At 37.9% G+C, this 26,301-nt stretch overlaps 1 protein-coding gene across 4 annotated transcripts; it reads right to left on the bottom strand.

Moving 5' to 3' along the window:
- Window positions 1-483: 483 nt before the first annotated feature.
- Window positions 484-25,564, bottom strand: cltcb (clathrin, heavy chain b (Hc)). 4 transcript variants are annotated; one of them, XM_043259923.1, is made up of 34 exons: window positions 25,041-25,564; window positions 23,303-23,510; window positions 22,857-22,859; window positions 20,678-20,946; window positions 20,310-20,471; window positions 20,081-20,194; window positions 19,722-19,895; window positions 17,796-17,993; window positions 17,505-17,705; window positions 16,239-16,391; window positions 16,001-16,123; window positions 15,713-15,850; window positions 15,455-15,619; window positions 15,166-15,346; window positions 13,358-13,521; window positions 13,128-13,253; window positions 12,874-13,016; window positions 11,819-12,053; window positions 11,570-11,692; window positions 11,066-11,211; window positions 10,782-10,965; window positions 10,459-10,651; window positions 10,186-10,343; window positions 9,245-9,409; window positions 8,992-9,099; window positions 8,222-8,389; window positions 7,922-8,071; window positions 7,670-7,801; window positions 7,456-7,566; window positions 7,180-7,350; window positions 6,710-6,931; window positions 5,444-5,464; window positions 3,219-3,294; window positions 484-1,648 (listed from the first exon to the last, which is right to left on the bottom strand). In XM_043259923.1, the coding sequence occupies exons 1-34, from the start codon at window positions 25,080-25,082 to the stop codon at window positions 1,518-1,520; spliced, it is 5,058 nt and encodes a 1,685-aa protein (XP_043115858.1). In that variant the 5' UTR covers window positions 25,083-25,564; the 3' UTR covers window positions 484-1,517. The 4 variants fall into 4 exon arrangements, with proteins under 4 accessions (XP_043115858.1, XP_043115859.1, XP_043115860.1 ...); XM_043259924.1 differs by lacking the exon at window positions 22,857-22,859; XM_043259925.1 differs by lacking the exon at window positions 5,444-5,464 and having other exon boundaries at window positions 25,041-25,562.
- Window positions 25,565-26,301: the final 737 nt, after the last annotated feature.

The raw sequence follows: 26,301 nt of genomic DNA, 5'->3' as shown, positions 1-26,301 counted from the left end.
GCTCGGGGGCTCCGTCGACAAAAATAGAAACGCTATTTTAAGACGAGCAGGTGGCCTTTTATTCTGCCACACGCGTATCCGGGATCAGAATATCTGACTTCTCACGATTTTCTGGCGTACTATCGAATGACCGGAGGAAGTTCATGCCCTTTATAGCGTGCCTATTTATACACGTCTACAGTGCGTTGAATTTAAATAACATTTTACTTTTCTCTATTATAGATTTATACGAACATGTTCACAAATATACAAATGTCTCCGCAGTTCTCTGTCACTTTAAAGTTTTCGAATTAATGTGTGTAAAATGTTATTACATCGCAAGCCCGATAAACGATACACGAAAGAATCGCGATTTTTTTTTTCCTTTTGTAGAATTAAAAAAATAATTTTTAGTTTCTTCCAATATCCACTACAAAAAAAAAATTACCACGTGCACCTTTAATGCTGTGTCAGTGATGTGTAAAAATAAAGTGGCAAGCTGTATGATGGAGAATGGATGAGTTTCATTTTAATCTTTGCCAATTTACAATCAAGCCACCAAAACGATCACAATCCTGTGAATTTATTCCCCAGTTTTCTGAATCTGCAGATCGCACACAAATCTTACAGGTGGACAAAGCATTGGTATCCATTTGCGTATTCATTCTTCTGTACACTCCGAATAGTGAGCTAGAACAGCACGACACCTGGCACACACAAACCTCAATACAAAGAACCGGATGAGTAAACACAGAAGTCAGAAGAATCAATGTATCCCTTGCTCGTTTATGGAAATGGATTCACACAAGAAAGAGCACTGTATTCAATACAAGGAAAGGTCACCTGTTACACATGGAGTGAATGAGATGTTAACAACTACGAGGTCGATCGGGGAAACCTGTTTAGGCTAAGGGATTAAAATCATTTACTATATTCATGTCTGTATGCGCTTAAAATTTCCATACAGCTACATATTTGTGTAGAATATCAGATTATTACTTAGTGTTAGCTAAATGTACCCATGGATGCATACGTTCATGTTCAAATATTGTTTAACCTTTTTCAGAATATACAATAATGAAATGCATTAAACAGACTGACAGTGTAAGCTCTTCACATACAATACATCAAAATTAAGAGATTCTACATTAGTTTCCTCTCACGACAGAGTGCAAATCAGATGCTTCACGACATATTTTAAGGTTAATTGCTCTTCTCGACACTCCACTTACATACACAACCCATGCCCCCTTAAAAAAAAAAAAAAAAAAAAAAAAAAATCAGCTCACGAAAAAAAAAAGAATAAAAGAAAAACTAAGTGATATAAGTAGCCTTAAATATGGAATGTGAAATAACAAAAATGTGGTCCGCTTATTTTCTTTGACAACACAAATAAAAATGAAGTCCTTCATTGCATTTTAAGGAAAATAATTTAAAACGTGTAACTTTTTTTTCTTTATATAACCTTGTGAGTAGACCACAGTAAGCTAATAAGGAACTTAAGGAGAGATGGATGGACAGCTGTGGGCAGGAGGGCTTTACATGCCGTAGCCGAAGCCTGGCTGTGCGGGTTGGCCATAGCCAGTCGCCGTGGGGTAGCCGTAGCCGTAAGGCTGCTGTGGGGGAACTGCGACGTTGGGGCCTGCGGTGAGCATCAGCTGGGGTGTGCCTGGGGGGAAAAAAATAAATAAATAAAAATGACCAAACACAGAAGCATTAATTAAAACCACAGGTTGTTTGTCTCATTTAATGGGTATGCAACTGTAAATGATTTTTCTAACAAAATAAAATGTACCAAAAAGAATGTAGAATGAAATGCTAATATATTGTGGCAAATTAGCTAATTTGAGGTTATGGCAAATATTTGACTAAAAATATGAATTAAATATAAATTCCATTCATGCTTGCTAGTATTAGACCAAAAAACCAAACCAAAAAAACAAAATAACAAAAAATAAATGGAAAAAATATAAAAATACACAAGCAAAACAATTGTTAAAACTTAAAATATAATATTAGTAAAACAAATAGGCAACTTCTAGATATCTGTATTAGCAAAATAAACACCATATTGCAAGGTCAATAATTTGTAGGGGAGTTACAGTGTCCTCCACTAATATTGGCATCCTTGGTAAATCTAAGCAGGGTACCTGTGAAAATCCATTTTTTTTATTCACTTTGGCAGAAAATGGGAAATTCTTACAAGTAAAATATCCCATTCATATTCACTAAATTGAGCACTCCAGGGTGATTCAGAACATTGAAAATTAGGGAATATAAATAGGAGGGAAAACAAGTATCCATCACAAAGAGCAAAGAATATATCTCTGACATGCAGCAAAAGATAATTGAGCTTCACAAATTAGTGAAGTGACTTTAAGAAAAGAGATAGAGTAAAAATTCCAATAATTAAGAATTTTCAATCAACATTAAATGTTAGGAAACTGCCTGAAAGAGGGTGTTTATATTGTTCTAATGCATGGTGAGGAGGCTAAAGACTCTTCAATGACCCCAGCTGGAGAATGGCAGAAAATAGCTGAATCTCTGGATCAGAAAACCCTCAAAACACTGTCAAACAGCATCTACGTCACCACATGTTGTTTGGCAGGGTTTCAAGAAAAATTCTCCTCGCTCATCCAAAACAAACTTCAGGCGTGACTGGAACTTCAAACGGGACTGGCTTCTATGGTCAGATGAAACTTAAAAAAAAAGGAGCTTTTTAACAGTAAAAATTTACCAAAAGATAAAATATCAATAAGTGATGGCTTTATTAGAAATCTTGTAATTGCCTATGGTTGCATTTTCCACTGGGACAATAATCCAAAACAAACATCAAAATCAACACAAAAATGGGTCACTGAGCACAAAATGAAGCTTTTGTCATGGCTCTCCCAGTCATCTGACCTGAACCCTGTAAAGATTAGGTGAACTGAAGAGAAGCACCACCAATATGGAGCTGGTATTCTGAAGGATCTGTAGAGATACTGCATGAAGGAATGGTTTCTGATCTGTAATCGGTGTTCCCTACACTATTCAGGCATTAGCCAATATGAAGATTTTCCCCTCATTTTCAGTCGTTTTACTTCAATGATAGGTTAGAATTTTATGAATGTTTTGAATGAAAGTGAAATGAAAATGCTGATTTATTTTAACAACCACCTTTCCTCGGTTTTACAGAGGGTGCCAAAATTAGTGGAGGGCACTCTTTCTTAGATGAAGGGGCGGTGTAGGGGTCCTACCATAGACAATGGGTTGTGCCTCTGTGAGCTGCTCTTCCTCTTTCCTCAAAGACTCTGAAGCATCCAACTTGTCAACCTGAATGAAGGAGAGCGAGAAAGAAGGACAAGAGAAGAACAATGAGGAGAGATAAATACTCTGAAGAAAGGAGGTAATGACTGATGGATGGGACCATTCATGGGAGATGCATAAAGCCAAGCTTAATACAAGGTGCACACGCTTTCAAAGCAGGTCTCAGGGCACAAGCTTCTTGCAAAGGCACTCCATACCCGACGACAAACACTTCCCATCCTACTATTTACTACTGGTCTATGCATTTCACATGTAATCGTAGTCAATATAGCTTTATATAATGACTTGGTACTAGCAAAGGATGGTCCCCCATACAGTCAGTCAGTATCCTATTAACAATGCATATGTAGAAAACAGAACCCTCTTCAGATGCGACCGCATTATCGGAAAATATTGAAGGGAAAAAAAGCTTAGTCAATTCTGTAGAGATTTATGAAGCAAAACGCACACAGAAGTCGCTTTCAAACCAAGCAGCTTTCTGTTGGTCAATGTCTGCTTAAGGAAATAATCTGCCCTCACATGTACTTATTGATTTGACTGATTTCACAAAAATCTACCACAATGGCAGACGTGACTGAACCTTTCAAACTAAAAGGTCTCACTTGATGTGTTAGGGAATGCTGCGTGTATATTTAAAATTGGGAGGAAGCTGCTCATGGGACAGGTTCTGTGAAAGACGCCCCTGCGAGAAAAAGGAAGTCATTGCGCAAATAATAGGGACTTAATAGGAAAAAAATAATTAAATAAAAATAAAATGTATAGGTGACTTGCCACCATGAAACAACCAAAATCATAATCTGATATAGGTTACACGACCAATAAGCAAGTAAAAGCCAAGTTACAAAAGTTAAGACTATCCTCGGTATCTTAGCCATCCTTAAGATTTTTATGACTTTAAGTGAATTATGATTTAAAGTAATAATTCAACTAAAATTACTCACCCTCACATTTTTTTTTTTACTGGAACACAAAAGTAGACATTTTGAAGAATGTTCAAACTGTTATTTCTCATAATGAAACTGATTGCTGAATTAAATCCTATAAAGTCAACTCAAGTCCTATAAAAGTGGCCCTTGTGATTTTCAGTTCTTCTATCAAAGCTTTATGGGTTTTTTTTTTTTTTTTTTTGGAGCTCAACAGCCCTCGCAGGTTTCATTTTATGGAAAAGAGCACCTGGGACATACTTCAAAATTTCTCTATTTCTGTTTCACAGAAGTCAGTCAGTCATACACACAGGAATGGGACATCATGAAGGTAAATAAATGTTAACAGAATTTTAGTTTCTGTTTGAACTATCCCTTTAAATATGTTGCATTTGGGTTCAGTTCTCTACATAGAGCTGGTGTCGGCTTTTAAAAGTTAAAAGTATTATGTTGTTGAGCAGGCTTAAAGAGATCGGCAGGTCGAAGTTTGGTTGAGAGGAAGAAATCATGCCACAGGTGTAGTTTGTTATTCCCATGTTAAAAAGAGTGCATGAGAGAAAGGCAGAGTAAGAGTGAAGGTGTGACGGGGTGAGAGATGGTTTATACAGCCATTCACGGCTTCCAGAGGCAGGCAAAGCCAACAGCCACGATCCCTGACCTTTCAAGGGTGCTACTAACACGCTTAGACACATGCTCGTGAAGTATCTACAGCATACCACGGTTTAAGTTTGGTGAAGGACCACACTTTCTCATAGCTTCTCACAAACTGCAGCTTGGAAACAAATCAAGCAACCATGCAACTCTTTTAATGCTAGTAATAACTAGGAAAATGTAAAATTGTGAAAATGTGGTCACTTCATTGTACAGTCGTCTCATTTCGAACCCAATTGCCTAAATCGGTCTACAACAGAATTAGCTGATGATATTTAGCAATTTATTATCTCTAATTGAACAAACAAATAAAAGAGTCTAGTTGGCGATCAACGAAATGAAAGTTTCATGGCACTCATCAGCTAATTCCAGCTTTCTACCATCTACGGGTCTGAGGCGGACTACCACAGCGTCTGGCAAACGGATGGTCAGTAAACTAAAAGAAACTCAAGGAAAGTCTAGTTAAGGTGTGTATTTAAAAGCAGCAGAGTGACATGGGAGGGAAGAACTCATGCAGATTCTTCAAAGTTTCAGTCTTCCAAACTACAAGGGTTAAAGATGGAATAAGAGTGAACCTTCACCTTTTCCTTAATTGCATCAACCTGAAAGGGAATTTAAGAGTGGCAGCTTAAGAAAAAAGCAAACTTAACAGTCCAGCATTGCAAAAAGCAGGTAGAGAAACAAATGCAGCAATCACCAGAAGGGTTAAAAGAAATTAACAGCGGGAAATCAGAGAAGATATATCAATCAAATTTCCTCCCTGTTACTCCACTAGCATTTGTTTTTACACTAGATGAATCAATATTACCTAGCGTGAAAATAGTCTGGTTATGGTGATGAAATATTCTTCATGATTAAACGTCTGGTCTGAACATGTTCATGAATGAAAGAGGAAGAGGAAAAAAAAAAAAAATGAAAAAAAAAAAAAAGAAAACCTCAACATGAAGTAGCATATAGGAAAATATATATATATAAAAAGAAGGTACTAAAATTTTGTTCCAAAACCTAGCAAGCAACTTTTGAGTCATTATAGCATGGATGCACATTATACAGATTAAAAAAATAATAATAATTATATTTTATTCAGCAAGTGTATATTAAATTAATCAATTGTCATAGTAAAAGTGCTATATTACAAAATATTTCAAATAAATGCTGATCATTTTTAACTTTTAAATTCAAAGAATACTAAATATTAAATGTCTCTTGAGCATTAAATCAGTATATTAGAATGCTATTATGACACTTAAAACAGATTTTAGCAGCCATATCTTTTTCATCACAGGGATAAACTACATATTTACCAAACCTAAACTTCTGAAAAGTGTTTTACATGATATTAGTTACGGGAATTTTTATTTATTGGCTGATACTGAATATGTAGCTGTACCTGCTCATGTACCTGATATACGTTTATTATGTAAATGCGTCATTTAAAATGAATTATTTCAAAGAAATACATAAAATTTAAGGTTATCAACATTATCAATCATAAAATAATAAAAGTGAATGGCAAGACAAATTTGAGTAATAGAATACTGCATTATTAGAATTGCAATTCGTTAACATCTAATTTATTTGTATCAGAAAGCAACCTCTTTATACGCTAGGTTTTGGAATAAAGAGTCTCCACTAAGAAAAGGGCTTCATCTAAAGCAGGGATCCTCGAATCTGGTTCACGAGATCCACTTCCCTGCCAAGTTAACTCCAACCCTAATCAAACACACCCGAGCATGCTAATCAATGTCTTCATTAGAAAATTGATCAGTGTTGGAGTTAAACTTTGCAGAACCTTGATCTAACGCTTCTACCATCAGACCCAGAGGATCCTCTGGATGGAGGCTCACCTTGCTAAGGTATTCCCTCATGACCTGAATGAAGTAGGGCATGGAGAAGTCCATGAGGTTGTGCCTCCACGCGGTCTCCAGCACCACATCGGGCCTCAGCAGGTCGTAGCAAGTGAACAGGCAGGCGGCAAAACACTCTTTCTTGTCTTCCTGCAAGAACCACTGCAGCAGCTCCTCAGCCAGCTCTGTGTCCTTTGACTCTGAGGCATACTGCATTGCGTCCTGTGGAAGAGAGACAACAACAAAGATTCAGTTAACAAGGTCCTGCCAAAAAGTGGGAAACATTCTCAGTATGAGGTATAAGATGGTTAAGAATGTCATGGGGTTTTTTTTTAAACAAAAACTATATTTGACACCTTTTTAAATTTTACCATGGGAATCCCTTACATAAGAATGACCGTATTTGGGATCCCTGGCATCTAAAATATTTAAAAGCCCTGGTATAAGAGTTGGTTGGCTGAACGCAAGACCTTGTAGAGTTTGTCTTTCTTGCAGAGCTCCACGCTCTGCTTCCAGCGATTGTTGCCTTTGAACAGGTAGGCGGCAATTCGCCTGAACTCGATGAGTTCGTGCTTCTCCAGGCTCTGAGCCAGAGATATGTTGTCGAAGTTATCGTAGGCATCGATGGATGTGCGCAGAGCCTGTGGAAATAAAAGAAAAAGACGATATATTGCAAAGCTGCCAACCAAGACATTGTTTATAAAATTACAGGCTAGTTTGAAAATGCATTTGCATTTGATGCATACCTGGTAATCCTCCTCGGTGATGAAGAGATTATTAAGTGCCTCATTTACAGCCTTGTTGTTGTGGTTCTGTACAGACCTCAGGTATGGTTTTACCAACGACAATTGCTTGACCTAAAAAGAAAACAAAAAACACGACAACAAAAATCAAAACATTTTCTAAAAACAATGAAATGGTTCATTTTTAAAGATGGAAAATGAATGTCACACACTGTACCTTGCTGAAGAAGTTGACGGCACGAGTGTGGTCAAGACGTGGAGACAATACGATCAACAGGTCATTCAGTAACAGCGGTTTGAACTCCAGGTAGAATTGGACGGCTTTGTAATACAGCTCAACATTAGCAACCTGCAACAAGAGTTATCAGCAAAGGTTAAATATGATTGAAAAATACAACCTTTTCGTTCTAAACGAGTAACAAATTTTGACCACGTCCTAATCCAAAGTATGAGTAGATTTTGACCATACCTTGGTTATGATGTCCTTGAACTGGCTCTCTTTCCAGGCATCTGAAGGATGGTTCATCATGGTGATGATGGCGTTGTCATACTCCTCATACTTATCATACAGGAAGACTAGTTCCGCCCACAGGTGAGCCTGCTCTGCTGCCCTCAAAACCTGAAGTATTTAATCATTTTCTTCCGTCAGCCAATATATAGAGAAGATCCACTGTGCGTATACAAGGTTTGCTATTTTAATGCTACTTAGTTTTGACCAAATATAACCACTCTATTTACATTTACAACATAAAATTGTAAGCAGACAGACCTTGGGAATGTTGACTCTGGACCAGAACAGCTCCAGGTGCTCCCTCATCTTCTGTGGTTTGAATTTGGAGTATAGGATGGCCAGTTCTGTGAACATGCCCATGTGAGCACGCTCCAGCCCTAGTGCCGCCTCCAACATGGTGATCAGCTCCTCGAAATAGCCACGGTCCTGATGAAGAGATGTAGTGTAATTACATCAAGCCATCAACTATTTTATGGTCATTTTTATTAAGTATTTTTATTTTATTAGGAATTACATTACATGACTAGTTTATAGTAATCAGTAAATTACAGCTGTCACTAACAATAATTATATTATTATAAGTAACTGGTTGATTATTCAGCCAATTAATCAGATAATTATAAAAAAAAGATGGTATTAAAAGTTAGTAATAGCCTTTAAAATGACTTCAAATACACATAACAATGAGACAATAATTAGTTTAAAATAAAAGTATCAAAAGCAAGTAATCTCTGTATTATTAATAACAGAACTAAAGCTCACTACGCATTATAACAAATGCCTGCAGAGGGTGTCAGTGCCTTAATGAATTTCACCACTTCCTGCATTTTGCCTGTTACTCAACACGGACAAACTGCAGTCAAATAATTGTTTTCATTCAGGACTCTAATTGAACTGAGGCATATTATAAAACTTACATTTACTATAAAAGGATTGCAAATATTTTCACAACTCTTCATGATTGTGGGAACCCTGTTAATATCTCGTGCTATGAAAATGCCGACAAACCTAAATTAAATCATTCCCACCTGGTAGTAGTTGATGAGCTCCTCCAGTTCATCAGCATGAACGACAATATGCAATCCACACATCTGAGCCAGACGAAACTCCTTCCCATCAACACAGGCAAAGCAAACCTACAAGCAGACAACATCTTTGTCACAATGTAAACAGAATATATAGAGGCAAAACAAATGGCATCAAAAGCTATTCACAAACAAGGTAAACGGCAACTTCAAATGGTTTCTGTAACTGTAGAAAAGAAGGAATGTATAGCCAGACCTCTTTCCAGGTCCTTGTGCTGTTGGCTTTGCGGGCCCCATCGACAGCAGCCTGATACTCGCCAAGATGCACCAGAGTCGAGGCCAGACGGCCAAAGTTGGATACATTGTTATATAGTAGTTTAGCTGCCTCGTACATCTTCTCATCATAGCATCGGTCACCAACCTAAACAAAACAAAAAAAGAAAAGTTCAGACATACTTGATCAGACAAACAAAATGGACGAACTGCAGGAATTTAATTTATTTTCGTTCATTTAGCTGTTGAGCACTGTGCTATGTCCAAACTGACTGCACCATATCTTATGTATAATCATTTTCTGTTCCATTTCATCTTAGATCAATTTTTAAATTCCTTGTTTTCTTTGTTTATTTGTTTTTAATGTTCATTTTATTTCCTTTTATTTAAAACACTTTATAGCACAAATTTACCATTGTACTATATCAGTGGTTTTCAACCTGTGGGCCGCGGCCCCCCAGTGGGCCGCAACGGTATTGCAGGGGGGCCGCCAGTTATTATCAATAGAAATAATAATATTGCTAATGTGCGTAAAAATGTGTAGTAATAATTAAATATCATAATTAATTAAATAACAAAAATAATAATAAACTGTTACTATGCGTTCACTATTCCAGGTCGTTGATTGGTTTAAAAACAACCCACGATTTAGGCTATGTAATATATTTTTGCTGCATACATTTAAATTTTTTTAAATTTTTTTGCAGTGGGCCGAGGAAACATATGTGTTTGGTTGTGTGGGCTGTGAGTTAAAAAAGGTTGGGAACCACTGTACTATATAAATAAACGTGCCTTGCCTTAAACATATCCAAATACAGAAAATGTTGCAAATTGCAAAAATATTACCACATATTTTTTTGAGTTTCTTAGATAATTTTCTAACCAAGCAGTATAATACTCTTAGCCTAAGCAGGAGACTCGTACTTGCTGAATGTGTGCGTTGTTTGGCCCATTGATAAACTCCTCCAGTTCAGCCAGACGGTTGGTCTTGGCCAGTGCAAAGATCAGCTCCGTCTCTACATACGATTCACGGGCCTTCTTACGAGCCATCTGCAGAAACTTGACCAGATCCTCCCAGTTTCCTGTAGAGAAAGCAACAATAATATCAATACTAGACCATTTCTCATATTTATGAACATCTCATCTTGGAACGTTTTGGATTTAGACAAAAATCAGGCGCTTTTTGTTAGTTCTTACCACTTTGGGCTGCAGCCTGTCCCACTTCCATGTAGGCCGAGGGGTCGTCAGCTTTGATGTAAGAGTCAATGGCCTCTTTCACCAGTCCCTTCTGCAGCTGTGCTTTAGCCAGCTGACTCCACACGGCCGGCTCATTACAGCGCTCAGCAAACTCATAGGCTCGGTCCAGATTCCCAATGTGCTCAATAAGAACCTACAGTCAAGAAGGACAACAAATTATTTGAAATCGCAAAAACAGGAAAAGAATCTAAAAGCAGGAACAACTCCGTGCTTATACGTTCAAATAGAATATATAAATATAATAGTCATAAGAGAAGATGTACCTGCACTGCTGATGTGTTTACATCGAACTTCCTGAAGATCGCAAAAGCTTCCTCGAAGAGCTCATTGCTAATGGCGATGTTAGCGATGTCTGGAGCGTCGTAGTTGTCGAGGCGGTTGATGTACTCCATGACACGAGTGCGGTCAGCTTTGATGGCCGTCAGGATCAGGAGGTTCTGCAGGTTCCTGGGACACAAACGAAGGAAAAGCAAATGTTTAACAACCTAAAATAATAATAATAATTTGTGGAAATCATTAAGTTCCGTTAGCGCTCTAATTAAATTACCTGTGTTCGCTGAAAACGGAGTTGTCCAGAACAATCTTCTCCAAAAGTTCAATGAGTTCATTGGGTAGGTCAGCAGTCATGAAAGCTTTGACAGTAACAGACACTTCCTCAGGGTCCTGAGTCTCAGAAAGGGCAGTCTGAACAACCTGGGGTGGGCAGGAACATAAGCATAAGCTTTTTTTAATAACTCATCAACATACCTGTCGACATTAAATCAATATTCGCCCCATTTTCTTTCCGAAAGCACTGGAATGTTATTTCTAGCCTTCAAAACACCAGGTAGAAACAATGTTCTTTTTCTGATGACTTAACCAATTCCCCATTTTTTAGCTCCTCCCCTTTGACCATTTGGTTACATTCTAGTATGCAACACCAATTTTTCACATAATTTTCAATCGATTTTTTAAGTTGTGCCAATCTCCTGTGAAATGGAATATAAAGGAACCAAAAACAGGTTGCAAATAAAGCTTCACGTTGATTTGTGTGTTATTTTCTAATTTTCACCTGGTCGATTAGGGGTCTCCTGTAAGGGTTGCTCTCCAGAAGCACACTAGCCCACAGCTCGGGGTCCTTACGACGCACAAGGTATCGGGACAAACTCTTGAAGAGCGAGTTCTCATTGCAAACCTGTGAAGGTGAAAGAAAAACAACATTTATAATTAACTTCGCTCCATCAATGAACACGCTCAGAACAATCTCTTAAAATATTCTGCTGCAACAAACAGCTAAAACAAAAGCTGCATTGTTCCTTACATGGATGAGCTCTTGGTCACACTGTCCTCTCTCGTAAGCCACACAGGCCAGATGGGGGTCTCTCTTCTCGCAGTATTTGCCCACCACGCGACTGTCATAGTAGGGGTTCTCTCTGAGAAAACGCTCAGGGTTGTTGTTGCTGTCGATGTAGATTTTAGCCAGTGCATTATGGGTAGCAGGTTCCTCACAGCCCTCGTGGATACGGGCCTCCAACCACGGCAGAAGCAGCTTCAGTCTGTCAGACAACAAAATAGTAAATTTTGAGACCAATGAAAACCAGAATGAGACTAATATTAGCCAAAACAGACCAAAACAATATTATTGGCCAATGTCATGTATTTGAATTATCTGCACATAATTGTGCTAATTTAGTAGATTAACAACAGAAGTGTTATTTATACATTTAGACAACACCTTTAAAGTGTTTATTCTCAAGGTACAATTCTATTATCATTATTTGACTATTGCTTCATTTATTTATTAAATATTACACAGTCTAAACTCTGCAAACTGTTCACTTTTTAACAACTGAAAGCATCTTTGCTTAATAACAATATTAATTTCTTAAAGAACAAACAAAAAAAAGGAATAAACCACAATAATTGAGGCATATATTGTACATTATTTAGGTGTAAATTCAAAAACCACTCGTTAACAGGTAATTTTAGAGTGGCAGTGGCACAAAGGTTACATAATTTGTTTTAATAATTTTGTTAGGCACTGTATAGTGAATCTCATTCTGTTTCCTCCACTATTATAGATTTATGTTATCCATAGAAATGCGTTATTCAATGCTGTTATTCTACGTGGCTGGCTAAAGTTAGACGAGCTTTGCGATTAGACATGACTAATCAATAATATGAATCGTTGTCATTTATTTTCATTATCGTTAATAATCTATTTTATCAATTAGTTGTTGCAGCCCTAATCACAACACAGAAGCACTTTCTATATTTACATGAACACTGTTAAATTTTTACTTATTTAATACAAATTAAACATGCATCATGACTCAGATTATCTTCATTATATCGCAGATATCCAACAGTACACACCTGTTTCTCTTCTCCACCTCGGCCACAAGCTCATCAGTGGAGAACTGGCCTCTGACCACCAGAATGAGGTTCTTAATGACGTCCTCAGAGCAATCCACGTCCAGCAACCCTCCAATCACCACAGGTAAACGGCTGGGGTTCACCTGACAAAACCAGTCAATCAGTAAATCAGCCACTGCTACAGAAACACCACATTGAGAGCCGAGGAGATCACTTGAGAATCACGTGAGTGACTGCAATCATGTCTCGAGTACCTTCTGAACATAGATCTCGATGTACTTCTGCAGGTTGTTGCGGTACAAGTAGAGCACAAGGTCATGGACAAAGTCAAAGCGGTCACACACAATGATGAGGGGCAGCTGGTCGGTCAGTTTTGCTTCCTGTTCAAAGACAAGGTTGTATTGTTTATAATAGCACAATTAACTTTTTCATTTCAAGATGCTTGTTAAATGCCTTGTTAAACAAGAGTCTTCAAGAGTCATACCTTGAGGAAATTCTTCACACGCTCAGGATCGTAACAGTTGCTCTCTCTGCAGATTCTCTCCACTTCTTTGATTTGACCAGTTTTACAAGCAGCCTGGATGTATTTGAAGTGAACCTCTGGATCCTGGCTGAAGTTCACAATGGAGCCCAGGAAATAGAACAGACCTGCAGGCCACATTAACACATATACTCATGAGATAGGACCATGATTCAGTTTAAGTGGAAATCAAGTAATCAATTTAAAACAATTGTTTGAACTTAAGATATACTGATATTGGGCCCAATACTGCACTCCAGTACTCATACTTGTAAAAATGCTACAATACCAAAAGCCAATATCACACACATATAATGTTGCTCTAAGTGTATTAAAACATTCTCCAGAGTTTTATATTGGAGAGTGCACCATGTATAGACTGTGAAAAAAAAGTAAATCGTGCTGTAATATTTAAAAAGGTCATATTAAAAATATTAATGATGCATAGTTTACATAGGCAAGCAGCTCAAGCCAGAATATGAAAGCAATCCGCTTAATGGTTCAGTGTTTTCTTTCTAATGATTTTCTATGGGAAACCAATTTATGTGAAACTTTGCACATTACGTTTATGTTCTGGGTTTATCTTCTTGCCTGTGCAAAAGATATCAATAAGGTGTTGACTGAATTTTGACTTAACATCTGCATTTTACCATATTATTACTTGATGCAATCTGCATAAAATTAACTGGCATAAATATCACCGCAGATTAGCATCACGCAAAGAAGAGGTTTGGAAAAATATATCGTTAAGGAGTCATTGGGCAAGCAGGGTAAAAACGAATACGTATTAGAAGACAACAAAAGTGTTTTTGACCTTGCTTTCATGTCAACCTGTTGTTGGGAGCCTTTCATAACCCATAATAGGGGCACTTTAAGAATGTCTATGAAGTATATGTAGGCCATGTAATCAATAGAGAATGCACAAGCTGACAAGCAAAGCACGCTGAGTGGATAGAGCATGCAGACGCACAAGCTTGATGAAAGAATCTAATTTACTAACAGACATCCCTGGAAACTTTGTAGTTCAGTCAGACATGCTGAATGCAAGTGTGCAAACCAGTGGACAAGCCAAGGTACTAAAGTTATGTGTTGGTAAAGAGAGCGAGCGTACACCTATGCCATGATCTTGATTGCTGTTTGCAGACGCATAATTTCTATATATTTTTATATATATATATATATATATATATATATATATATATATATATATATATATATATATATATATATATATATATATATATATATATATAAATATAAGAGCATTAAAATCACATTAATGTTAACTTTAAAAACACACAATTTTGTGAATTATGATGTCAAACCGTGCATGTTTTGCTTGCTTTAAAAGGCCTAAGTATACTGTTTTTATTAGTAGGTGAACATCTGCATACAGTAAATGTGTATAAAGAGTGGTTTGCTACATTATTTTAGGTAAACATTTTGTAATTACAATCAACTATGTACAGCTCCGTGTACATAGTCGATTGGCAGAAATGCCATAGAGCAATAAAATGAAAAGTGAAAGTAACAAAAGGTATAAATAAGTGTGAAAATGAACTTAGGGAAATGCTGTTTGCTAAAAGAAGCCAGCTAACATGATTCATATTTTTATTTTACCTATCAGCGTAATTTTGTACCCAATATAAAAAAAACACTATTGAAGTCCTCAGACACCAACTGACTGTGAACTATGGCTTTAAGTAATATTGTCCCGGCCTAATTTCAAGAAAATCAGTTATGGCGCACTGAAAGCGTTTCAGTATTCTTACCCTCAAAGCTCTTGAAGGACTCAAAGAGCTCTGTGAGTGACTGGGTGGAGAGCTGCTCGTGATACTTGGAGGCCACCTGTACGCAGATCTGGAGGTTCTGTCTAATGTTAGCAGAAAGCATGGCTCTCAGACACTCCAGAGAGTCCTCCACCGACAGAGAGCCGAAGAAGTTCACCAGCCACTACAACCAGAGCACAACATATTACCACATCAGTCAGAGCAGAAGTACCAAAAAAATGATGGCCATGAACACAAGTATCAACTTTAAGAGAAGACTCGTGACTCGTACCTCTGGGTTGAGCAGGTGGGTGTGGACCACGGCCCGTTTGATGTCATACAGGTCAGTGTAGTGCTCCAGAGCTCTCTGTAGAAGACCTGCCTTCTCACACAGCTGAGCCACATGAGCCCGGTCGTAGTGAGTGAACATCTGGTTTCCCAGGATGGCATCTGCCACCTGAACAGGCAAAACAATACCACGTTATGATACAAAACTTGGGAAAATAGGGAAATATGCGGGTTGTGTTGTGCTGATGTTTGAAGTAAGCACCTGTGGGGCGTGCATTAAGTTCATCTCCAACAGACGAGTCTGCAGAGGACCTTCTGTGGGGCGGTTGTTCTTCAGGGCATCCAACAGGAAAGAAGTGCACTGCTGGATCAGGTTATACTCCATAAACACATCCACAATCTGTAGAACAAGCAAAAACATATTAGAAAAGGCAATTGCTATTAAAACTTTGCCTACTTTATCATCAGAAATGCTTACATTCAGTCCAAATTTGTATAAATAAAATACTAACAAGATATACTACTGAGGAAATACAAAATGCTCTTAGACCTGAGTGATGTCTGCCAGTGGTTCCTCGTCCTGAACGAGCATTTGGGAGAACTGCAGGCCTTGTTCTGGACTGATCCGCATGACGTTCCTCAACAGGAAGATCCAGTCTGGAGTGTAGCCAACCTGCACACAGATGGCCACGCATTAGAGGATGGAGCTCAAATATTAAACCTCTCACGAATAGAGCAGTTTACAGAGCAGTGTGAAATTTAGTGCCAGGAAACACATTTAAGCTCACCTTTTTTGCATACAGTACAATTTTCTGGAACTGACCGGTCTCCGCGAAACACTGGATTACTTTGTTGGGAACATTGGCCCTTAGATAAACACTAAGCGCAAGAGTCGGATCCACAGACTTCACCAGATCACCCAACTCTTCAGAGCACTCCAGCTGCAGGAACCAAAAACAGATGGTTTTCCTTAGGAATCATTATAATGAATCAAAATAAAAAAAAAGTTACATAACTTTGTGATATGATTTTAAAACTAATTTTGATTGAGACTGATTAGTTAGTGAATCAGCCTGTGAGGTACATTAAGATTAAAATTTTAATCTATCATAATTTACACTCCCTCATATTGTTCCAATCCAATCCTTTATGACTGAAACCGTTTCGGGTAACACTGATTTCCATTATTTTTATATGTTTGGCTACCGACATTCTTTAAATTATAAATAATGCAGGTTGGAACAATACAAGGGTGAGTAAACAATGACTTTTCATTGTTGGTTGAACTTTCCCCTAAAAAAATTAAATTAATTTAATAAATAAATCACTATAAAACACTTAACTTTTCTCAGCATTGAAGGTCTGTTAATGAAGATGACACATAATCAGTAATTTGTAATATCTGTAGGGCCCATTTAAATGGTGGAGAAACCACAGGGCTTGATTTATGACAAGCAGTTTTTGGGCAAGTGGCATGTGAGACAGAACTTTACTTGTCTGACCAGACAACAACTCAAAATATCAATAAAGAAAAACAACAAGGGAACCATTCAGGTTGGACCACAAAAATTTGTGTGAAAATGTTTTCATGTTAATTGTAAATGATAATGTATTTTTTTAACAAATCAAGTAAATCAGTGATTCAGTGAACCCATTTAATAAAGTCACTTTTCTTGACTTGTTTCTTGACAATTTGAACAAATCAGTTGAATGAATGACTAAATGACTGCATTTTATTTCTATACCTTTCCACAGGGCACTTTATTTTGAGAGTTGTTCAAGTGAGAAAACATTTTAGTTCAGATTTGGGGAATTGTACGTTTAATAATTTCCTCTACGAAAAAAAGAAAAATTGGCATCTGCCAAGAAAATCGGAATTTGTGCATCTTTCTTCATTTCCATTATTTTGTCCATGCTTGGAAAACTACAATAATATAATTCCCTGATGTTTTAAAGCGTTGCACTGGTGCTTTTTTAATATTGTATGCACAACAATCATGACAATACAGTAATTCGAATTTATTACAACTTTGTGTGACATGAAGAGGATCTACCTTGTCTTCCTTCAGCCATTTCTCCAGGAGCTGTTTGCGGCCTTGCTGCAGGACAGGCCTGCAAAGCTCCAATGACTCAAACTTGTTCAGCTGGCCCTGATCCAGCAGAATCCCAAAGTACTGCAGCAGGGGAGACGTCTGACCAGGCTGAGCAGGAACACTCTGGAAACGACGGATGGTGTCTGGAGTGCGCAGGATGCCCTGCAAGAAGCAAACAGCCAATCAGAAACCCCAACATTTGCCTGACAATGACTAATGAGGCGCCAGGTCGTGTAATGCAGTCTGCTGTACCTTTGGTGCATTGGCAGCCACTTTGGCAGCTTCAGAGTAGTTGCCACCAGCAAATAGGTTGTTGAATTTGCGGGCGAAGAGCTCCTCGGCACCTGCCAAGTTGTTGCGAACGGCCATCCTGAGAGCCAGATCAGGGTTCTGCAGCACGTTAGTTATGTAAGGGATGATGTTTTCTTCCTCCACGCACACAGACAGCACCTGAGAAACAATGACAGTGTCAGAAAGAGAAAGACTAATGACAGCGTAATTCACATTACAAATTAAACAAAGCTATATTTTGGGACTATATATATATATATATATATATATATATATATATATATATATATATATATATATATATATATATATATATATATATATATATATATACATATTTATTTTTTTTTTTTAAATCACTGCTTTGCCTTTTAATTTATTTTAACATGCCATTTATTCCTGTGATGCAAAGCTGAATTTCTATCCTCAATAGTCCAGTCTTCAATGTCACATGAGACTTCAGAATCATATATCATATGATTTTGTGTTTAAGCAACATTTAGTATCGATGTTAAATACAGTTGTGCAATACTCTTTATTCATTTTATTTAACAAATTATATGAATTTTATAATTACACTACACTTGATACAAATAAATACCCGAAAAACTTTTGTGGGGGTTTTTTTCTACTTTTTTTCTAAAACGTCATTTAATATTTTAAATATTAATTTGCTTACTTTATGAAAGACTGTTCAACATTTTTGTTGCTAGTGGTGTAAAAACTCAAATTTCACAGGTATTTAAACCAACTACTAAATCCTTGGCAGCACAACTACAGTTGGCCCTGTTTAATATCCTGTCACGCTTCACCAGTCCCATAACATACGTCCAAAACCACCTCTGATCTCCTTTTCTGTTTATCACGCATCCTTTTACCATCAGTAACGCTTGTTGTGAAGTTTATTTGTCGTTCTCAAATAAACAAATCTCTGTGTGCCAACCCATAATCTGTTCCATTACCATATTAGTGCTAAATCTTACTAATCTCTATTCATAAACCCATATTAATGCACTGATTGGCTCCAAATGATGCTGATCTGGACCCATAAAGCACCTAAAGCGACCCTCAGGGTAACGCATAAATGAATGGGCCGGTATCCCGTTAAAACACGTATTTAAGTCTGTGGCACGGCCTGTGACAGAGCTGGTCATCAGTCAGCGACTGAAGCCCAGCGAACGCGCCGCAGAATGCAGTAAGAGGATTACAGCGGCCGTCTCTACCTCCTACTGAGCGGCACACGCTGTTCTCACTGTACGTGTCGAGGGATCAACGAACAGTCTTATTTACAGGGCTCAGCTACAGCATCCTAATGCATTATAGACCACGGGCACACAAAAGCTGAGGTTACAATAGCTAATAAAGGTAATTCAAATTTTAAATAAAACGAACAGTTTTTTATATTGACCTATGCTTTTACATTACCTCCCTTTATGACATGATCTTTGTGAAACACCTTGAAAATTGTTAATTACTGTGATGTTCAGTGTTTTAGAGAAAATACATTGCGAACATGTATATCAATATATCATCCAACTCTAATGTGGACTGACAGGTTTGTGGTTTGATAAGGGAGGTTTCTTTAATGAAGAGGGGAAAACAAATGGGAGAGTAACAACGAGCAGGGATCACATCTCCGTGCTCGCTCTGCATATTTAATGACTCTCGGGTCTGAGCTCCAAAATAATTCATCAACTGATGGCATCCCGTTACAGTAGATTACAGAACACAAGCTAGTGTGTTTGCACAGACTAACTATACGAAAAGCAAACCCCTGGCGTCTGTCTGGAACAAGCTCAGCTGCTCCATTCAAATGTGCTGACCAAACAAGCCTGAACGTTCAAGCTCAAACAAAGCCAATGTAACAGCAGGTAAAGCGGTCAGTACCTGTCCCTTCCGGTTCACACCAATAATGCCAGAAGTGGCTTCATGAGGAGCGGTGACAAAAATGGTCTCTCCACTGATCCGGTTCATGTAGATGCAGGTGCCCATCTCAAGGTCATACAAGTGGATGTAGCCGTATTTGGTGATGAGAAAGACAACATCATGCTTGGAGCTTATCTAAAAGACAAGAAAAGAGTGCGTCTTCTACTTTAGTTCAAAAAAAAAAAAAAAAAAAAAAAAGTATTAATGTAATATATGGGCTGTTTTTTTGTTCGAATCGTAATGGAAATTTTGTGGTTAAACCTAACGCCCCAACAGACATATTTGAATAATTTCCGTTAAATATTCAAAACTAAGAATACCTGCATTGCGACCGGAAAATCGTTCTGGGCCTCTGGAGGGAAAAACACGTCGACTGCTTTCTTTGGAAAGGGTTGATTACCTGACGGAGGTGTTCCAACCTCAATAATGTGCAACTACATTGGGGACAAAAACACACGAGCGGCGTCACATTTACAACCGTTTCAATCAAAAGACATAATTACTATTTATTTCCTCACGGACATTCATTTAAAACCGAAATAACTATACCTTTCCTCCAGCCTGTCCCCGAACAGCAAAGCAGAAAAGTGTGGATTCCTCAGCGTTTCCCTCCATTTTAAACTGAGCAAACCCAGCAGCATGGCCTTCGATCGGCTGCGACACCTTTCTGTCCACCGAGTAAAGTTGCATTGCGCCCACGACGCGGTTTTGCTGACAGGAAAAGGTTTAAAAATGGCATTTCAGCAGGAAAACGACAACAACTGCGACATGCAGGTTTAATGAGAAAGGACCAAGATATTTTTTGTGCATTAAAGGAATAGTTCACCCCCCTCTCCCAAAAAATGTGAACGATGACAGAATTTTCATTTTAGGGTGAACCGTTCCTTTAACGTCGCAAATCAAATTCTCATTTGTACCTGTGCGGAAATTCCAATTAGAAGCAGCCATTTCTGTTTGGCGTCAGTGCGGTAGTTAATAATTTGACAGCCTGCTAAACTGGAATGCCGGTCAAAGACTTTGATGGGCTGTGAGTCTCCTTCCATACTCCAGTGATAGACCGCATTGTCTGTCACGAGTGCTACGGTATTGAGAGAGATCCACTTCCAAAATGTAACGTCCTCGGTCATGGTGTGGGCCTTCATCTTGCTCTTCATTTCAATGTTGAAAATCTGAAGGGTTTTTGCCGCTGAAATTCAGGAACAGAGGTCACTTGAACACAACGGTGACGATTTTTTTCCCCATGTCCAGCTCATGAATGGTGTGATTTAAATTAGTTAACATACAGACATCAAGCGTAATGCTAACAACATGACGTGTAGGTTAAATCGTAAGTGTAAAGTAACGACAAAGATATGGACAACATGACAAAGCAAGTTACAATGCAAAAAGAATAGCTATAAGACAAACACTGCAAACATTTACAAACAACAAGCCGAGTTTTTAATCTGCGTTTAGTCAGCTTTTAGTCAAGTTCTGAATCTAGCAGGCTTCTCAATTATTAGTTTGTTAGGAACTTGTGTGTTGTTTAATGTATAGAAAAAAAATCTATATATTAAAAACCATGTTATCATTCTGGCCTGCAATCATGTGAATCATCACCTTACCTCAAGTATGTGGGAACACAACTTGCTACATCATGTTTAAATACGTTTAAAAGTTTTAATGTGAATTGCGATTGGTTAATGTATTATTCTTCTAATCAAAATACAGTTTCCCCAAAATGCATTGAGACACTTAAAGCCACACTTAATGTATGAATATCACTGCAATCAAAATAAAATAGTAGCACTTGTTTTAACGAAAATTAGCAGAAGCACACCTTTTAATCAAAACAAATCATTTGATTTAAAATAAAATTAACACAAAGTATTTGGACACTATAATTTGTCAAATGTCAGTCGATATTGTTGAAAGTGTTTCAAACAACTATTAATCAGTTTTGTGAAAAGCTGAATTATAATTTGTTGGCACTCGATTTTCTCTGATGTGACGGCATTCTGACTTTTTAAGTGTCCAAATATTTTTGGGGGTCACTGTATATTTGATTTAATGCGTGTTAACCACTGTTATATATTAGCAATATATTAAAAAATAAATAAACATCTTACATTTAACAATGTTATAAGAGAAAAAAAACACCTAACAATTTTGAATATTACTAACAAAAGTATACATTATTTGAAATCAAGGTTTAAACAAACAAAAAAAAAAACACAATTCTGCACTCAGTATAAATACACTACCATTCCAAAGTTTGGGGTCAATGAAAAAATGTTTTAATGTTTCTAGACTTGAAAAGCGATTCTTACGCTTATCAATGTTTCACTTATTTGACAATTTTTACTGTGTTTTAAAACTGGATTTCCAGCATCACTACTCATCAGTATCATACGATCCTTCAGATATCACCCAAATGTGCTAATTTGCTGCTTAGGAAACATTTCTTATCATCAATGTTGAAAACAGCTGTACTGCTTAAATGTGTATTTTTTCAGGTTTTCTGATAAATCCAAAGTTTTTTTGAGTTTGAAATTGTATACAATTATAAATGTCTCCGTTGTGACTTTTAGCTAATGCACACTTGCCAAATCAAGGTATAGTTTTTTATTATTATTATTACATATCTTACGGACCCCAAACCTTTGAATGCTCATTATAATCATATACAAATCATCACTGCAAATAAGACAATATTCAGTTTCTCTCACTATTTTCAAGGTCATAATTCACCTTCTCATTCTTACAGTAGAGACGCAGAGTGAAATATATCTAAGAAGTTGCCTTGCAAAGCTATCGGTTTACAGATATTACACCTTTGCATTGCATTAACAGTATACTGCCAAGTGCCAAACCAAAAAAAAGAAATAAAGAGCTGAATATTGTTGTTCTGACTAACAACAACAAAATGTATTTAATTTTACAATAAACAAGAAAAAATAAAATAAAATCAGGCTGTTGCCATGTTACATGCATGTTACACGATCCCAACCCCCTCCTTACATGGCTAAACCTAGCATTCAACAAAAGGCATTCAGATTGACCCCACATTTCACAATTCAAAATCCCACAACTCAGGATAGATGAAATTGAACTCACCGTCTGCAAACATAAGAAAGCAGTAAGAAACAAAAAAATAAAAAAAGAACAAAAACAAGCAAGAACAGACAAAGCATTTATGACGGCAAGACATTTCCAATGAGCATTTTAAAAGCTATTCTTAACCAAAAAATTACAGCAAGAAGCTTTAATACGTAACGAGACAGAAATGACTGGGAATATGAACATAAACTTGTTGGAATTATGGAGACTATTATTAATTATGTCATCGCAAAAGTCATAAACTGTTACACTAAACTGTCTCGATGGAAACACAGTCATCTAAGTATATTGTATTCATGTTATATATTAAGGGTGGGGATGGGGTTGCAGGAACACACAACCAATTTCTATTATTTAGGCCAAAATTTATCATTACATTCAAAAATCTATGCCTTAAGGTGTCCCCCCACTTCTCAAATGACTTTAATGTCGCTGTGTCTTACCTTTAAGAGCAATGACTTTGCTGGCTGGGTTCATGATGGCACTGTCTGCGGAGATGGGCCTGCGGATGGGCGTGTTTGGATCGCTCATGTCGATGATCACCACCTGGGCCTGTTCGCCCACCTTCTCCCGGATGCAGATGAACTTATCCGACTCCATCGTGAGGGTGCTAAACCCAATGTTCGCTGGGTTTATGCCCAGGTTCTGGAGCTGTAAGAAGTAGAAGTATTGTTAGAATACTAGCGCTGCATCTTTCATTTTGGCACCAAAATGCTGTCTAGCTTGGCTTTGATTTTTACTACACGCCCGGAGGTCATAAATGTGTCTGCTGCGAGACTACTTCAATGTGTATGGGGCGTCCCGAGATAAAAATAGGGATCTATGGGCACCTCCTCCACGATGATGCACCGGCACGATTGATTTAAGTAGTGAAACGACAAACATCCAGGAATTAGCATTTTAATCTTCTTTATCTATGCATCACACATCAAAGTTGGAAAAGCACAACATCTTTGAATCAGTGTTGATTGCTAAGTTCAAATCTCTATAATTAAGTCTGTTTTCATTTGATTCGCGATCAAAACAATAACCTTTGTGAATTATTTATGATATGATAAAAAGTTTCAGCCCAGTTTTATCTTAAAATTAAAGAAGTAAATATAATTTTGCCCTTTAATGTGGCAACACAACACACGTCTCCTACTCTTTACTACTAGTTGTAGCAGGGCAAAACATGAGAGGAAATCAGGAGGTATGTTGAAACGGTACCATAATCCTTTTCACGTCTGTGTTTCAACCGTAAAAAGACGTCAATAACACTGTTTGTAAATAATGCCAAATAACATTGACCTCAGGGAAGCCATTTAACATCTATAACTAACTCTATAGGAGTATATAAATACAGTAATAATTTAATATAAACAGGTGTGAAAACTAGTATATCACTAATATAAAGGTGCATTTTAAATATTTGTATACAACTCTCTTTATTTAAGCTGACTGTTACATCTAAAAACAAACAGCAATATAATTCGGATTTCTGTACAGTTTGCAACATTAGTAGCTAGATTTATTCCTTTAAAAAAAACTGAAGCGTTCTGTATACGATATCTACAAGCGAATCGAATTTGAACAGAATCCGAAAGCAATCAAGGTCTGAATCGAATCGACTGAAATCTCGAATCCATGAAAACCACCCCCATGTGTTTTTGCGTATGATTTTACGTCATTGCTCCTTTTGTAATGGTTTTTGAGTGTCATTTTTACACGACCCCTTTAAATCGGTACCAAAGGGGCATTTTCCGCGTTTCTAAACGACACGTTTGCAATTAAATCAATCACATCGGGTATGCGGCTTGATAAAGCTGGTTTAATCCTTCCCCGATCGCTGCATCCACCTGCATAGGCTGTGTCCAAAACCTAGTGACCTGCCTACCCAGACTGCACATTTCCAGCATCATAAGCTCTTCGTTTCCAACATCTACCCTTCATATTTTCCTTTTGAACGGCGGCTTCGAACTTTTAAATTCGAGCATCAATCGCTTTCCAAAACCCCACACGCATTAAATTCGACCGTTCAGAGATGCTGAGTTTTTGATACACAGCCATTGAAATGGATGGGAGGTCATTCATTGAGCTAGCGCTAATGCTAGCGAGCACTGTCACCTCTGTAACAGCACAGCCAACGATTATTAACGGCGCGAGCGAGTCGCACACGGTTTAGCCGTAGTAAAAACCCACCTGCAGGTGCTCCTGGAAGCGGATAGGCAGGATTTGAGCCATGGTTTGGGCTTTCTTATCTCAATCCTCCCGGCCGGACTCCTCGCAAAATTTCTGCCTAGCTTTAGCGAGCGACGACCTCCTCTCCGCGGACACCCCCCGATTCAAAACAGAACAAATGCGGGACTGTCGGCTTTATTAGACAGAGAATGCGAGTGTCGCGTTTTCGTCGTGTCAAGCCAATCCGCCAGATGGCTGATGTTTTTTTTCTCCCCTCTCTGCACGGATGGGACTCGCTCAGACCCGCAATGGCGGCGGAAACAGCTCAGACTGACAATCCGGAAGCAGCAGCGCGGACTTTGCGGCGGAAGGACATTCGCGATTTCAGCGATTTTGTTAATAAAGCGGGCGACGCGCGAAGCTCTGATATGGTCTGTGGGGGCGCTCGGGTGGTTAATATTTTAGATTTGATTTATAAGTGCCGGTATGAGTAGTCTAGTCAGTATTAAATAATTCGTTTCATTTTTGCCACATCATTCAGTTCTTCATATGCTATGTACGTCATTTCCGGCTGAGCTCTAGCGGCGGTTCGTTCGTGAATGAATCGTTGTTTTTGAACGAATCTTGAGTCGTTTACTGAATCTTTTTTCTAACTAGCGCAGGCAATAAAAATGGTACATTATTTGAGGGGAATTTAGGCTATTTAAAATACAGCATTTAATTCAGTCCGTATTAAATTCCAAATGAAATCCAAATCTTCGATGTTTTTTTTCCAGTCTGAACAAGAGAACAGCACTGAAGAACCTAAGCTGAACATCTCAGCAGTGAACGAAATATGTCAACATATTGTTTGGAAGTTTTGGAGTTGCTTAAATCATGGGTTATAAACAACTGGGCGTTTTTAGGGCTGAAAGTGACACGCCAAATCAATGGCCACCCAGTTTCAAGTCAGTCTGCCCAGTTTTTGCATTGTATTCTGCACCCTTTGCACTGGTCAGACTGTGTCTGTGACTTTTCGGCCAAATGAGCTCGTTTAATCAGCAGCTGAGCCCATCAGTAAGAGCGACCAGTCTGACTGGATGTTAACGAACCAGTGTACAAGATAAACAAAAAATTATTTCCCCTTTTGCTATTCAATTTGCCATTTGAAACTCATCAGAGATATCTTAAGCAGCAAGTCTGTGGTTAGCAATACAACTGTATATTAGTCCTAGTTAATAGCTTCAATATTTATTGAGATATACAGACTGCTGCCACTTTTTAGTATGGAGTTATTTCTTCT

Source organism: Puntigrus tetrazona, chromosome 15 (assembly GCF_018831695.1).
Source record: "Puntigrus tetrazona isolate hp1 chromosome 15, ASM1883169v1, whole genome shotgun sequence".
Classification (NCBI taxonomy): Eukaryota; Metazoa; Chordata; class Actinopteri; order Cypriniformes; family Cyprinidae; genus Puntigrus; species Puntigrus tetrazona.
The sequence above is the reverse complement of the archived record's forward strand: the minus strand, read 5'-3'. Positions and strand labels throughout refer to the sequence as shown.